Genomic DNA, 17019 nt, shown 5'->3' with positions numbered 1-17019 from the left:
AAGAGCTTCTGCAGCCTCCCTGTTTCAACACCACCTGCTCCTCCACCCCTCATTATTATCCAAAACCTCAGCTACAAAGCCATCGTACCAGCTCTGGGTTTCCCCCATTGGGATTTACTCCTGAAACCTTCCCCATGAGTGGGTACCGCCTCAAGGTAGGGGAGGTTTGAAATTGGGAGTTTTTCTTCTCCTAGATGAGGGGCAAACCACAGCTGATGGGCCCCACCTGCGACTGGTTTTAAGGCTCCGGTCACCTGCATTTGCCCCTTCTCCTGTCAGTAGAAACAGTTCTGCCGGACTTAGTAGCCAAGTCACAAGTGAAGGCCAGGAGCTGGACATAATTGTCAGAGGCTATTTGAGATACACACTATTGGGAGCATTTAATAGGTAGTGGGAGCTTATCCCAACTAATCCCCCCACCCAAGCTATGGCAACCAGACTGAAAAACAGATTTAACTTTTTAAAATGTATGCGGCATCTCGCTTGTCATGGACACTAGGGAATTTGCAGCACCTATTCATAATTAACTTGCAGACGGCGTAACAGATGCTCCTCTTGGAAAGAAGAAAAAAAAGACATCCTGCAACCAATACATACACAAATAAAATTTATTGAAAACATTTCTGGGGAGGAAATACAGGATTGAACAAAGAAGGTGACAAAAACAAAAGCAGTGGAAGTTATTCATTCTGCAGGAGCTATACCGAAACCCCAAGCACCACATTCCTTACAAGGAAACTGATCTCATGAGCCTCCGTACGCAACCCAACCCCAGCGAGAGCCAGCAAAGCTGCTCAGCTGATCGAAGCCCGTGGATGTCCAGTCATAGCTCTGGTTGCACCTTGTTATCCGGATGACAGCACAACAGTGGATCCACATTTCTGACACCTTGCTCCTGATAATGCCAGCCCTCAGCAACTCCCTGGATTTACAGAAAGGACCACCTCCCCCCTACCCCACCCAAATACTGATCTGATTCAGCCCTTTTTATTGTCATGTCTCGTCTTCACCCCAATCCCAAAACGGTAAAGGACAATTTAACACCTTCCTTGGCTAGCAGGAAGAAAATTAACGTAACAGTACAGCAGATGAGACAACTGCTTAAGAGGCCCTGTCATGATCAGGCCTAGTCTCAGACTTTTAAAGAATCACTCGTCCTGCTGCCAGTATTAAAATTCCCCAATATAAACTGGTGACTGAACGGACCTCTTAGAGAAAGGGTGAGCCATTTCTCTGAGGTAGATCAAGAGGAATCTCCAAAGCATTGCCTGGCAGCCCATAATGCTTTATCAGTTCAGATACATGAACTCTACTTCAACATGGCAGTCAAGATATAACAGCAGCTAGTGCCCTGTAGACAGCAGGCATCTGAAATGGGAACGGTTGCTTCTCCACCATGATCATCATCGTAGCCTACCTGCTTCTATACTAAATCTGAGTATTCAAGACCTGAAAATTAAAATTAAAATTGAGGTTGGAAATTTGCTTCTCCCTCCACAGATGGCTTACTGCTTCTCAGCACTTTATTCCCCTCGACATCTGAAGAACCTTGCAAATCATCACACAGAGCTGGTAAGTCAGGATGTTCATTAAACCAAGTGATCCACTCTCTGCTTGGGATAGCTCTGCCCACATCACATGGCAAGGGCTTTGTGTTTACTTTTACAGTATCGTGCTCCAAGTTAACCAAAACGATTCATGGATTTGTGATTCACATAACAGAAAAGTGCTTTAATTCTGCCAACCTGGGAGAGAAGCTACACAAAACTAGTTCATAGATCAGCATAGGTTGTGATCCTTTTGTGCGCAATACAGCACCTTAACTTTAAAGTACAGAATGCAGGCCTGATTTGTGCAGAATGCAGGCCCGATTCCACTTGCAGTTACACCTTTATTCAAATTAAAACTTCTCACATAATAGAATCTGAGGAAACAGCAATTATTTAGTCCATTACCAATGCTGACAGCCTGTGCTTGGTAATTATATACAGTATAAACAAGTGAGTATACTGTATACTTCAGTCAAGTACATTTCAAATGGAGAATGTTGCCTGCGTGGCCCTGCATGCGGCAAACACCTTGTGAACTGCCCTTGGCATTCAGTCCATTACCTACGTCTCATTTCAGACAGCCACTGTTGCTTTTAGAATTATGGAAGGTTCCCCCCCCCCCCACCCCCACCCCCGGCAAACAGTGGAGCCTCTCGTTTTCCCTGACAAGTAAAACACATTAGGGAATGGGGGTTACCTGCACAAGACCAAGCTGGCAAACAGCCACAGTCAACTTTTCTCATATTTAAAAGAAAACCCTGAAAAATGATTAAGTTAGTTTTGCATTACTGAAAGTTAACAAGTAACAAACCCTGTTAATAAGGGAGAGTTTTCACAAGAGACTTCCAGCGACTCTACTGAAGCTTTAGCAGCAGAATGACTGTGCCGAGCCTGTGCTATTTTTACCTACCAGCTGATGTTATGTAAAATGAGCAGGAAATGCCTCTGGAACTGTCACGACCACTTTGTACCAGTCAGGATATTAAGTGCTAATCTTACATGTATTGTATTTCTGTTACTTAATTCTATGTTATTAAACATAGGCGTGCCCAGAAAAGGAGCCAGCACTGCAGACATGAGGCAGGGCAAGGCCCAATGTTGCCTCACGTATTGCTGGCGCAAGCAAATTTATTTATTTATTTTTAAAACCAGGAACTTTGTTTGGGGTGAGACCCAATACTTTGAACGACCCGAGTCGAATCACAGAACAGCCCTCCCTTCCCCACACCTTCGAAGTGTCACATGCAGAGGTCACACAAACTCTTCGTCTGCAGCGGCTCTGGAAACCCGATTCCACGGGTCTCTCTAAGAGAAGGGGTTGAACAGTTCTCCCTTCACGATCCTGCGTTTCAGTTCGTTCCACAAGAGCTGCCGTTCCCGCTGGGTTCCCGCCACCATGCCCTTGTTTTCCTGGGCACGCCTGGACAGGTAGGGAATAACTTCCTCCACTGGACCATAAGGGACATACTTGTACACAGGGTATCCAGCTTGGCCTGTGAAGGAGATATAGAGGGTATATATAATAGTATAATATAATATATAACAGTATATATGTAACCCCCTGGGTCGCCTCAGGCTCGCTCAGCTCGTTCTTGTCTAGGGGGAGCAGCCTTCAGCCCCGCCAAACTGGGTAATCAGTTGGTGTGGATGCTGTGTGATGTCCCCGCCTCGCCCAAAAACAGACAGTACACCATATGCGATTAAATGAGTACAATTTATAAAGGTTACTATAACTAAGTGATTAATAACGATACAGTATATATGAAGAGAAAATTAAAGAAAAGGCGCCAAACTTATCAAAGTCCAAACCACTTCGTGCACAGCCGTTGGAGCTCAATTACTGAAGTCTTCTGGCCACCATTCGCTCCCCTCCGAACTCCTCGACTCGCAGCTCAGGACCCTCCGAACTCCTCGACTCTCCAAACAGCTCAGGACCCTCCGAGTGGTCAACCAAGCACATCTAGCTTCATCCCCCCCCTCCTCGGAGAATCTCCCGGCCTCGGACCCCCCTTTGGGGTCCGATCCTCGCCCAGTTTAGAGCATTGCGTCCTCTCTCTCGACCCCCTCGCGCCGATCTGCCCAAAAGCCCGTCAACAAAAGCTTACAGAAGAAAGAACATTAATCTCCATTTGGTTTACAAAGGAATACCATTCTCGTTATCAGTAAATTAGCATTCCTGCTAGTTAACAAAAAGAAGAAACCCTCTTTACACTCTCCCTCCACCAAATAAAAGTCATGTCCTCATGACTACTAAATAACTCGCCACCTTTCCTGCCAATACACCGTAACCCAAGCACAAACAGTGACATCTTCTCACCACACAGTAACCCTCATGCCCTGTTTTTCAGGTGCTACTTAGGCCAACTATCTGGGAGTTCCCTAACCCTTCTGAGACCTCCGTACCCCCTCACCTAAACCCTTCAGGCTCGGACACAACTGGGGATACCTTGGGCCCACTACCAACTCCTCTCTCAACCTCTCATTCATGCCCCACACTGCACACAGCTAACCCTCCCCGCTACACCTGACTCAATGGGAGAAGGGCCAAAGGTCTCTTCCTCAATCGAGGGAAAGTCAGCAAAAGGCAGCATGTACCACAAATCCAGCACATCATCCATCGAATCTGTATTCTTCCTCATTCCTGTGATCGGTAGCTGCTGTTTGATCTTCTCCAAACGGAAACACGTTTCCGCAGTCTCTTCAGCCTCCTGTTCAGTATTCACTGCACTTCTCTCCAGCTTGTAAGTCTTCCGAATGGTTCCAGATCACTTTCTCCAGTCTCTCCGTCTTCATTTCAAACTTGATTCCGTAGAGACAGTCTCTCACGAGCTGCGACCTTCGCCAGCCCTGGCACGTGTCCCGAAAACACTTTAACTCGGTAGTTCTCAGCTGCTCCTGCAACGACCTCACTTCATATACACCTGAGGCAAATCCAAATACCAGGAGATCATCCACATACACCAAAACTCCAAACGCCTCCACATCCCCTATGGTCTTCCACCTGCCCAGCAGGAAGGTTGCAAGGGCTCCAGATATGCCCTGTGGCATCTTTTCGGACCCGAAGACTCCTAGGGAATTTATAACGGCCGTCTTCTCCTTGTTGGCCCCACTCATCGGGATCTGGCAACATCCACTCCTCAGATCCAGCACCTTAAACCACTTCACACCACTCAGACAGGCCATCGCCTCTCTGGCCCTCAGGGCCATATTCTGGTCACTGACAGTGCGCCTCTTCAACACAATATAATCCATACACACGCTGCCTACATCTTCCACGGCTGTAGGGGCCAGTCGCCGCAACCTCTCTCTCTCCGAGGTGTCTTCAGCAGTCAACTCCCCTCCCTTGTGGTATTTCGCAGCATCCACGAAGAGGGTCTCACCATCAGATACTTCCCCCAGGCCGTACCACCACTGGCTCTTGTTTGAATTCGTTATCAGCCCAATGCTGCTACACACGTCCGCACAAGCAGCTCGAAACCCTGGGTGCATCGACAATGCCTCCAAACAGCGCTCACCCGCCTCCTCCGGGCAGGCCCCCAAGCGCACCAACAGGATATTGGTTCTCTCTAGAACAGAAACGCTGCCCGTCTCAAACAGGGTCCGGACACATCAGCATTAACGATTCATGAACCTCAGTCTCCTCCACATTTGCCTCTAAGAACTCCATTTTCACTGACCAACAACCGTCATCTGGATAATCACCGGCACTGGTACCCCCAATCTCCAGTGTCCTCAATGTCGTCAAGGGTAAATGCTTCCAATAACGGTTATGAAACAAACTGTACAGCAACTTCACCGGTGCCCCGGTGCCGAGGATGGCTTTAACTTAACTTCCATCCATTCGTAACAACACCTGTGCGCGCGGCCCCTCTAAGCCTTCAGGAATAGGGTCTGTTCCTTTCGGGAGTTCCTTGGTACATTGCTGGGAATGTGCTCCCCCAGAGACCCCAAGCCGTTCCCCCACTGGGCCTCCTCTAAGTTTCCCGACACCTCTCAAATCAACGGAACAACTGATCCCCTTGACAGATCCCCTTGGCACCACAAGCAATTTATCTGCCCCCCCAGGCAAAAAGGGATACCCTAAAAACTTCCCACCAATCTCCTGCCACAGATATAATAAGCCCCCCAGCTGCGGCATTTGACTTCCAGTCGAACCACACGCATTTTCCCACACTTTCCCAGAACTGGCAGCGGTCACTTCGAGGTAATTGCACCTGACAGTTCTAACAAAGTCACCAGCCCGCCTACTCAAACTTTCAACCCGTCCCTGTCGCTTTCCCTCAGCCAAGCACTGCCACTCACCCAATAACTGAGGGGTCCGCTCCGCCCACGCCTCCGCCCCTTTAGGGCTGGACATTATTCCAATAACCGGGCGGAGCCCACCACTGCTGAAACATCCCAACCTGTCACTCCTCAATCTCCAAACAGTACGGACAACCCATGGTCCCACCACCATTTCGTCAGCCAACAGCAACCACCCCACCCAACACACACACCGCGATAACCAGCAATCGCACACCCACAAAGGCACACCAGCTCTCCGCCGCAGACACAATTTAAAGAGGGTGATCACACAGCTTCCACAGAAATCAACCCCGGACGAGCACCCCACAATGTAACCCCCGGGTCGCCTCAGGCTCGCTCAGCTCGTTCTTGTCTAGGGGGAGCAGCCTTCAGCCCCGCCAAACTGGGTAATCAGTTGGTGTGGATGCTGTGTGATGTCCCCGCCTCGCCCAAAAACAGGCAGTACACCATATGCGATTAAATGAGTACAATTTATAAAGGTTACTATAACTAAGTGATTAATAACGATACAGTATATATGAAGAGAAAATTAAAGAAAAGGCGCCAAACTTATCAAAGTCCAAACCACTTCGTGCACAGCCGTTGGAGCTCAATTACTGAAGTCTTCTGGCCACCATTCGCTCCCCTCCGAACTCCTCGACTCGCAGCTCAGGACCCTCCGAACTCCTCGACTCTCCAAACAGCTCAGGACCCTCCGAGTGGTCAACCAAGCACATCTAGCTTCATCCCCCCCCTCCTCGGAGAATCTCCCGGCCTCGGACCCCCCTTTGGGGTCCGATCCTCGCCCAGTTTAGAGCATTGCGTCCTCTCTCTCGACCCCCTTGCGCCGATCTGCCCAAAAGCCCGTCAACAAAAGCTTACAGACACAGAAGAAAGAACATTAATCCCCATTTGGTTTACAAAGGAATACCATTCTCATTATCAGTAAATTAGCATTCCTGCTAGTTAACAAAAAGAAGAAACCCTCTTTACATATATAATACTGTTCCAAAGCCACAGCTCAACACTTCTCACATTATTGGGAACACTTCATTCAGAATCAACTAAACCTGGCAAAAGAAATGCCTTAAGTTCTTCAACATATCAATCCCGGATGCTGGAATACATCCCTGTAAATATCATGGACACTGAGACCCAACAGGAAATCTGGCCAAATCTGAAGTTAAAAGAGACCCCATGTGGTGTTGTGTGACACTTAAGAGACCCGGGCTCTGTTAAAAGAATATTACCTGGACTGAGGAAAAAAGATATGCATTTGTATAACATCATTCTCGCCCTCAGGCCCGCATTAGGATATCAGGTTCGATCTCAAGGATCCATGGTATCAGTCTAGGCCCGTGTGCACAACCCACAGACTTACAGTAAGAGGCCAGATCATTAACATCTGAGCTATACGAGAGTTTGCATTACCCAATAGTGGGTTGTAGATTCACAGATTTAGAGCTTACATACCGAGAGGGAAACTGATCTGATCAGACATGCCCAGCAACTGCCCGAAGTAGATTTTCCTTTCTGATGGATGAAGGCCCAGATCATGCATCCTATGAGGAAAACAACCTGGAATTAGGAACTAATGGACGGGTACACACCAGCCAAGCGGGCTTCAGTTTCTGGAGGAGCTGCATGCACTGTGGCTTTACAATCTCCAAAGATTCCCTCCAACCACTGACACGTTGATTATAGATTCCACAGCCAGTCATGGGTGCACTGCCAATTTTACATCACAGTCTAAAGCACCATACACGATGTGAACACATAACAACAAAAAGGGCAACACAAGGAAGAATACAGCTGAAAAAATGTTTTTCACATGTACCCAGGGAAAAGTACCAAGACATGGCAACAAAAGATAAATCTCCAGCAATAACTACACTGCCCAAAGCAAACACCATGAAGGTCTCGCTACAGGCAAGAACTGGAATTCGATGAAAGATCAAAAAACCAAATAAGTCTGATGTCTTTGGAACGTCAGAAGAAACTTGAGCCCCAGAAACACACAGTCATGGGAGAGATTGGACAAACTCCTCACAGGGAGTGGCGGAATTGAAACCGCGTCACTGGCTCTGCAGCAGCGTTACGCTAACTGCTACACTAGTGAGCCGGCCAAAGTTTAATCACGTTACCACAGCACACGAAGAACCAGACTGCACAAAGGGAGAGGGCGGGTACGCAAGTACATTGCGTTACTGTTAAAAGAAAGCATGCTGTTTCTTTTGAACAGAAGAGGCAGAGTGGGGATCCTTTGGATGTTTATAATTATAAAACAGAGCTGAGAGGGATCTACAACCACGGAGCACAGCTTTTGTTTCAGAAAACAGATGCAACAAGTTGAAAGGAGTTGAACAAGGTCTTTGCACTGTGGGAGTGGTAGGGGTCTCTCAGGTAGCCCTCACCACAATTAAAAGTATTTGAAGGGATAACCTGCACACACCAGTATCTACGGTATGAATTGGGTCTAACTAGCTCTCTTTCATTGCTGGCATGGACACGAGGGGAAGAATAGACAAAATTTGATGCATTAACTGTGATTACCCAAAGGCCAATGCCAGTGTGGCTGAAATGCCAAGAAACTCCCATTCCACTGGATGTCAAATCATGTTGAGCTCAGATAAAAATAATCCCACTCTATTTGCATATTATGAATACAAATCGTGTTGCTTAGACAGGATGCCCACAAGGGACTCCCAACCTATGGTCCTCAGAGCCCCCCCCCCCCCAAATGATGTTAAGGGTCTGTGGCAGAAGAAAGGTTAGAGGCAAAGAAACCAGAGGGATGCGGGTGGGGATACAGACAGATCAAAGTTTTCAGCATCAAGTCTTCAATTCATGTTACATGAGTTGCTGAGTTGTGATTACTCCTTTTTTTAAAATTGCTATTTTACACAATTTTGATCAGGTTGGACTGGCTCTGCGGCCTGCACTCATTGAACGACACAGCGCTAAATTGAATTGAACTGAACATTCCTGGACAGCTTCAAGGATTCTGTGGTTTGAAAGTTAGTATTCTGCATGCTATTCTCTAGTTTTTTTTTTGGCTGCCTAATTTGTTTGCGTTTTTTTTTTGCAATTTGGGTGTTAGGTGTTTTCCATGGTGCTTCTTTGTTTCGTGGCTGTCTGCAAGAAGACAAATCTCAGGGTTTTATATTGCATATATACTTTGATAATAAATGTGCTCCGAATCTTCAGATTTGCCTCAGTGAAGAATGGAAAAGAGGAGGGAACGATATATCAATCACATTATTTTACACGATCTCCTGAACAGCAGGGTGTTAGCTCAGTAGCAGAGCAGTGGAGGAGGGTTTACCGCACTCTGAACTTAGAGAGCCTGCGTGGTTCACAGCCTTACCTTTGCAGGGTGTAGGTGACCGTTTGCTCGTTGTGGGAGGCCACCATCACATTGGCCCGTCTGTTCACTTTAATTTCATCCAGGATGTAATCCAGGCACCTGCAATGCGAGAAGAGCAGGAACCTCAGAGAACCGGGGGACACGGGCACACAGGCAACAGAAACTACAACATCACCCCAAAGCTTCAGCTGGTGGTGGGCTGCATTGAAGATTAATTCTACCGTTTCGAGATGGAAACTTGTGTTTTTTTTTAATCCCCAGCTTGCAGCCCACACTGTGAAAGCCTGAAGGGAGAGGCATGGAAGCTAGGCAGAGCGATGTCAGCCCTTTACTGTGCCCCATTTATAACCCCATGGACATCTGGCACTGCCTTTCTGGTTAATGATCTTTATTTTTTTTCTTTTTCATTTAGATACAGGTAGAACATGCCCCTCTGGCCCAATGAGCAACACACCTATTTAACCCTAGCCTAATCACCCAACAATTTACAGTGACTACACAACCTACTAACCTGCATGCCCATGGTCTGTGGGAGGAAACTGGAGCACCCAGAGGAAACCCACGAGGCCATGGGAAGCACGTACAAATTTGTTACAGATGGCGCCGGAACTGAACTCCGAACTCTGACACCCCCTCGAGCTGCAACAGCGTCATGCTGACCGCTACGTTACCATGGCGCCACGATGATGGAATTCGGTCTCCAGCCTGAAAGATGGGCGGTGCAGATGAACCTGCCAAGGGGCCGCAGTTACCTCCCTAGCTTCAGTTCACAGTTTCTCTGAATCTCAGAGTACAGCAGTGTTGTCAGCAGAGGCAAGACATATGCCACCAACTAGGGAAATTCAAGACTGCCTGTTAGTGATGACGGAGGAGAATTTCCAAAAAAATGGCACTACACCTGTCGATTTACCCAGAGGATCTTCCCTGTAGGGCCAAAAGCAATTTCAACTCTCTCCTCGTCTGTAATTAATGAACATACACAGACAATACCTGTGGTACATAGCATTTGTTGCCTTGTAGTTTTTGTTGATGGGATCCTCATATCCAATCTCCTTAGCCCGCTTTCGCTCCTGGTCCATGTATGCTCCCCTCACCAGCTTTGCCCCAAAGTACCAGTTTTCGCGGCGAGACAGCTCCACGTCCACAGTCACATTATCGTAAGCATCCTAGCAGCAGGTGGGAAAACAAGGACAATGGATAAAGCATCCCAGTTGGCCCTTTTCCCACAATCAGTACGGATTAAATAAGGCACTGAATGTTAGCTCTGTGACACAATTAGTCCTGTGCAGTGATTTTCTCAACTGTCCCCCCCCCCCCCCACCCCACCCCTGTGATCTCTGCAACCTTCCCTTCAACCATTTGCTCATCCAGACCAACTACCATTGCCACGGATCCTTCAGGGGGGACCACGTCTTTGCCATCATCTTGTGCCACATGGCTTCCAGGTCAGTTTTCAAGCTTCCCTCTGACGTGCTTCTCCTGCTATGCCATGCTTTCCACCACAACCATCTCATCCAACAATCAAGTTCCTGGCTCTTTACTTCCCTCTCTCCGGGCTTCACCCATCACCTACCAGCTTGTACTTCTTCCCCCCACCCCCACTCCTTCCTTGACTTCTCTTATTTTTTTTTAAATTATTTATTTATTAAATTTTAGAAAATTACAAAGAATAAATGTGATGATAAACAGTGAGAAAAATAATATTAACCCTCACGCCCTTAACCCTTATCTAAAGAAAGAAAAAGAAAGAAAGAGTGCCTGGATATCAGAGGATCCCCACATGCTCCAGGGAGTTCAAAATAATTTTAATATTTATTTCTACTTTCCCCAATTACTTTATAATTTTATCTTCAAAGGACCTATGTATTTAATCCTATCTTTTGTAGGTATGGGAACCAAATTTTCAAAAATATATCATATTCATTTCTTAGATTGTATGTAATTTTTTCAAGTGGAATACAACTATGTATTTCATTATTCCAATGATCCATAGTTAAATATAAATCAGATTTCCAAGTAACTGCGATAACTTTTTTGGCTACTGCCAATGCAATTTTTATAAATTTTTTCTGATACTTATTCAATTTAAGTTTCGGTATTGTCCCTTCAATGTCTCCTAATAAAAATAATACTGGACCATGTGGGAGTTGTACTTCTCCTCTTGATGAAGGTCACGGCCTGAAACGTCGACTGTTTACTCCACAGTCGTTGCCTGACCTGTTGAGCCCCCCCAGCAGTTTGCGTGTGGTGCTTTGGATTCCCCGCAACTGCGAATTTTCTCATGTTGGTGAACCTCTCTATCTATTTCAGTGACTCAAGAGATTATGCAGATGCTGGAAATCCAAAGCAACACACACACAAACTGCTGGAGGAACCCAGCAAGTCAGGGAGCACCTATGCAGGGGAATAAACAGTCAATGCTTTAGGCTGACACCCATTACCACCCCTGAAGGGTCTTTGACCAAAATGTCAACTTTTTAATTCCTGTCCATTGACCCTGCCTGACCTGCTCAGTCATTTTGTACATGTTCATTTCATTGGGCAGTTAGCAGCTAATCACATTGGTCCATCTGGGAGTCACATGTAGCTAGATCAGGCAGAGATAGCTCTCAAGTTTTGTTCCCTTAAAACCATTAATGAACCAAATCGGTCTTTATAACAGCTCAGTACTTCACGTCCTTATTGAAATGTATAAAATTCTAAAGGGATTGGACAGGCTAGATGCAGGAAGATTGTTTCCGATGTTGGGGAAGTCCAGAACGAGGGGGTCACAGTTTAAGGATAAAGGGGAAGCCTTTTAGGACCGAGATGAGGAAAAACTTCTTCACACAGAGACTGGTGAATGTGTGGAATTCTCTACCACAGGAAACAGTTGAGGCCGGTTCACTGGCTATATTTAAGAGGGAGTTAGACATGGCCCTTGTGGCTAAAGGGATAGGGGGTATGGAGAGAAAGCAGGTACAGGGTTCTGAGTTGGATGATCAGCCATGACCATACTGAATGGCGGTGCAGGCTCAAAGGGCCGAAAGGCCTACTCCTGCACCTATTTTCTATGTTTCTATGACCTGGAATGCTCTTCCAGGTATTTTAAACTCCCAGCTACAGTGAAGGGATTAGAATATCCTTCCCAGATCTAAGCCCATAACTTAACCATTGCAGCACTGTACCCCTACAATAACCATGCTGGATAGGTACGGGGGATGGCTTCCTTCTGTCAATCTCCTTTGTAATGATGAAAGTATGAGCCATCAGCATGTTGTGCAGTACAGTACCCACAAACTGATCCACACACCCAACAGATCTCTGGAATGCTTCCACCTCTACCACTGATCACATCCCTACCCGGTGTCCACCTGCAGTAAGCGGTGGTCACACCCTAGTGCTAGGGTAAGGTCATGTTCACTGGCACAGCCCCCAGAAGCTGATACATTGAGGAGGTCTCAGAAGTCCTACCTAAAGCTGACTGCCTATCTCCTAGAGGTCCTGGGGCGTTGAAGTTCGAGTGTAATTCTGCCTGGAAGAAATCTTTGCACATCCCCCCCTTGGAATGTGTGGGTTTTCCCTGGGTGCTCTAGTTTCCTCCCACAATCCAAAGACGTACTGGACAGGTTAACTGGTCACTGTGAATTGTCCCCTGATTATGTTAGAGTTAATTGGGGTTGTCGAGGTTTGCTGGGGCAAAGTGGCTTGAAGGGCCAGCAGGACATTTTCCATGCTATATCACTAAAGTAAAATAAAAATGTAAGATTTCACAGCGTGTAAGGGGAGATGCTGGCCGAGGTTTATCGCTGTTTGAGGCAGCTGCCGGAGAGTGACCTGGCTGCCACGTTTCCCATGTTTGTAATTCACGTGTACATTGGCTGTAAAGCTCGCAAGGTACACTGCAGTCACAAAAGGCATGAGATAAGGACCAGTCACCATCTGCTCTCCTGATATCCTGCCCTTTGCCAAGCTGGACATTTCATTATTGTCGATCAGCATGATCATCACCGCACAAGAGCCAGGCAGCTCCTTCGGATGTTAGAAAGGCCTGCACCAGAGGCCTTAGAGAGGGTCAGGAAACAGCAGAAGGTTCTGGACAGTAGGAAAGGGAAGCCTGGGATGCAGCTTTTGAGCTTACCTTCAGGTAACACTGGTAGGTGTTGAAGATGATGGGCTTCTCTGTGTTAAACTTGCGTTGCATCTCCAGGGTCAGCCTGCTGATTGCTGGCTGGAAATAGGTCTGCTCGGCGTCAACCATGAGGCAAACACCCATCTCCACGGCTTTCTATAGTAGGCACAAAAGGTTCATCATTGTTGACCCCGTCCCAAAGTGCTGCCACATTTCCAACTGACTCCTGAGCCAAATTTTACCTGTGCCACAGGGCCTTTTAATGTCTTCTCTCACTAACTGTAGCAATCGGTTTATTGAGATCAGGTACAAGCTTCATGGAAATGAATATTTCCAGGCATCAGAAATATAGTCACATGTCCAGGGGTTTATAAAGTCAAAAGGGCCTGTACAAGGAGGATGGCCACAGGCAAGTTTCACAGCATAGGGTAGTCCAAAAACTATAGTCTGCCACAAGCAGAACTGCCTGGTGGCCAAATATTTTAATTCCCATTCTCCCTTGTACCAAGATGAGGCCACCTTCAGGATGGATAAGCAACATGTTCTGTCTGGGAACCTTCTAACCTGATGGCATGAATATTGATATCTCCTTCTGGTAAACAGATCTCCCCCCACCACCCCCTCCTCTGTTCCCCATTCTGCCCTTATACCACTCCCCTCCCCCCCCCCCCCCACCCCGGGTCCACCTCTCCTTCCCTTTCTCCTATGGTCTACTCAATCTCCCATCAGATTCCCTCTTCTCCAGCCCTTGATCTTGCCCACCCACCTGGCTTCACCTATCACCTTCCAGCCAACCTCCTTCCCTTCTACCCCCCCCCCCCCACCTTTTTTATTCTGGCATCTATCCCCTTCCTTCCGAGTCATAAAGAAGGGTCTCAGCCCAAAACGGTGACTGTTTATTCATGTCCATAGATGCTGCCCGATCTGCTGAGTTCCTCCACCATTTTGTGTGTTACGAAAGCACATATATTTAAAATATGAATGGAAAGACTAAAGAAAACTATCTGAGAGGCAACCTTCCCTTGTTCAAAGTGGGCACTGAGTATTTGGAACGAGCTGTAAGAGGGAGTGGTAGGGGCAAGTCCAATTAGAGCATTTAAGAGATTTTGATAAGAAAGTTTTAGAGAGCAGGGAAATGGGATTCGCTCAGTTAGACAATTTTGTCAGCACAGGCAAGCTGAGCTGAAGGGCCTGTTTTCCATGCTGCATATCTTAAGACTTTGTTTTCTAGAATAAGATACACTGCAATTTAGATACCCATGCTTCACAATAAAATTCTTTTCCTGATTTTATCCCTTGCACCAAAGAATTGATTGGGAACTTCAGAAAGGTAAGATGAGGGAAAACACACCAGTCATCGTTGAGGGATCAAAAGTGGAAAGAGTGAGCAATTTCAAGTTCCTGGTGTCAACATCTCTGAGGATCTATCTTGGGCCCAACAGATCGATGCAGCTACAAAGAAGGCACAACAGCAGCTATATGTCATTAGGAGTTTGAGGAGATTAGTTATGTCACCAAAGACACTTGCAAATTTCTACAGATGTATCATGGAGCCCATTCTAATTGGCTGCATCATCACCTGGTATTGGGGATGATGGTGGAGTGGCTACCGCACATGATTGAATTAAGCTGCAGAGAGGTGGCATCCATTATTAAGGACCCCATCACCCAGGACATGCCTTGCTCTCATCACTACCATTAGGATGAAGGTACAGCAGCCTAAAGGCACACACACACACTCAGCAATTCAGGAACAGCTTCCTCCCCTCTGCTATTCAATTCCTGAATGGATATTGGATGCATGAACACTACCTCACTACTTTTTTCTTAAATTTTCTATTTTTGCACTACTTACTTACCACACATAAAGATATATAGATAGATACACACACACACTTGAATTATTTTTCTATATCATGCAAAGACGACAAATTTCATGACAAGTGCCAGTAATATTAAACGCGATTCGGATTCTTCCTACCTTTGCCAGAACATCCATTCTCTGCAGCATCCTTTTCATCTGCAGCTCTTCCTCCTCTGTGAACTGCAGGAGGAGTGGTTCAATCTTGCCTGTCTGCAAAACACCACAGATATTACCTCTGCCCCTCCCCAGAAACACCCATTCCTACTCAATACACGTTACCCAGAACAAATGTACAGTGAGGTGAAGCAATTCTGCAGCACACAGCCTAGTTAGTCAAAGCACAGCGACCAGTTGTGGAATGAAGTGGTAGGCCCTAACAGCCCAAAAGAATACTGGAGCCCTGAGTTTGGAGACCACAGAGACAGGGAGTAGCAAAGGCATGGAGAAATCAAACACAAGAATGAAAATCTGACTAAAACTTGGCTTTGGTTGTCAATCTTGTCTCAAATGTTGAAATGTGATTGTTGCTAAAGGTCAGTAAGGAAGCCCTCAGGTGAACGGATTCATCCCAAATTAATTTAATCTATCCATCACTTAGTCTGCATGAGCTGTTCAGGCAATTAGGTTGGACTGGTGCAAATTTACACCTATTTCAAATCAAACCAAATTTAGGAGTGCTGGAAGGAAAATTGTGATGGGCATTTGATTTTGCATTCAAGACAAAGGCCACTAGTGTCCTGAAACCAGCCAGAGAACTGGAGTGAAAATAAGCAAAGTGAATGCAGAGACAACTGAAGAAATCTGAAAATGGTATGGAACAGCACTATTCAGGCACTGGGTTTGATGAGCAAATAATCCTATGTTGATTACAAAGCCTACTGGGATTTTGTCCCCTCTAACTGTAGATTTGTAAATTCAGAGATTGTCAAAAGCCACCAACTTGCCTTGCCCAGTATCAAGACATGGAAGAGAGGTGACTTGGAGGTCTGGGGAACTTGCGTCAACAAGATTCTTGGCCCAGGAAAATGCAAATCCAACATTCGTGACTGCTCTTACTTGCTGCTGGCTGAAAATATGGAAGTTCAGACTATTCTCCTTTCTTTTTAAAGTCAAAAATATTTTTGCTTGTCCCTTGAAAATTGTTCTAAATACTGACAACACTGGTGACCATATTACCTTCACAAATATTACTATTCTTTCAAAAATAACTTGATCCTAATATTGGTCCTTGACACACTTCTGTTCAATTTCACTTAATAGCACACTGTGTTATGACCACTATTACTTAGATGCTCCCCCTTACAGATACAACTCTGATTCATCATAACCCGAAGACAAATCCTCCTCCATCAGAATTAATACATGCTGTGTGGGACGCACCCCCCTACAGTTAATGATATTTGTACTATTATTAATACACAATATACCCAAATATTTATACCCATATATTCATACACCATACAAAATAAGCCCCATTATTGAGACACATTCAGCAATCTAAAGATATCCCACACAAAACTCTGCGCTTTGGATTTCTACCTTCAGATTTGGAACCACAAAGAGCTTGGCCACTTTTGTTCGGTTGTCGATCAAATTGTTCCAGTCCAAGAAGTCCACAGTGCTGAACACAAAGAAAGAGCAGATAAGGGTTAATAATATGCTATTGGCCATACCTAGGCCAAATCAGTCTTGCAAACCAAGACTAAAGGACATGCAGGTCTTTAATTTCCCCATCAGAGATGGTCCTCTTTCAACCAGATCAATTTCCATAATGTGCAGCCTTCTCTGCTGCGTGTTCTTATGATGACACAGGGTATACTTATTCAACCCACTGAGTTCATGA

At 46.1% G+C, this 17019-nt stretch overlaps 1 protein-coding gene across 1 annotated transcript in view; it reads right to left on the bottom strand.

The window, feature by feature from the left end:
* Nucleotides 1–594: 594 nt before the first annotated feature.
* The window catches only part of LOC132404066 (proline dehydrogenase 1, mitochondrial-like), a 50629-nt gene continuing 34204 nt past the window's right edge, over nt 595–17019 (bottom strand). Inside the window, exons 8-14 of the mRNA XM_059988062.1 lie at nt 16716–16797; nt 15294–15386; nt 13322–13468; nt 10192–10367; nt 9202–9300; nt 7308–7396; nt 595–3043 (exon numbers count right to left, since the gene is read on the bottom strand). Of these exons, the coding sequence (XP_059844045.1) occupies nt 2856–3043; nt 7308–7396; nt 9202–9300; nt 10192–10367; nt 13322–13468; nt 15294–15386; nt 16716–16797 (874 nt within the window). The 3' untranslated portion in view covers nt 595–2855. The remainder of the gene's footprint in view (nt 3044–7307; nt 7397–9201; nt 9301–10191; nt 10368–13321; nt 13469–15293; nt 15387–16715; nt 16798–17019) is intronic.

Source organism: Hypanus sabinus, chromosome 13 (genome assembly GCF_030144855.1).
Source record: "Hypanus sabinus isolate sHypSab1 chromosome 13, sHypSab1.hap1, whole genome shotgun sequence".
Classification (NCBI taxonomy): Eukaryota; Metazoa; Chordata; class Chondrichthyes; order Myliobatiformes; family Dasyatidae; genus Hypanus; species Hypanus sabinus.
This window is presented reverse-complemented; position numbering and strand designations above follow the sequence as displayed.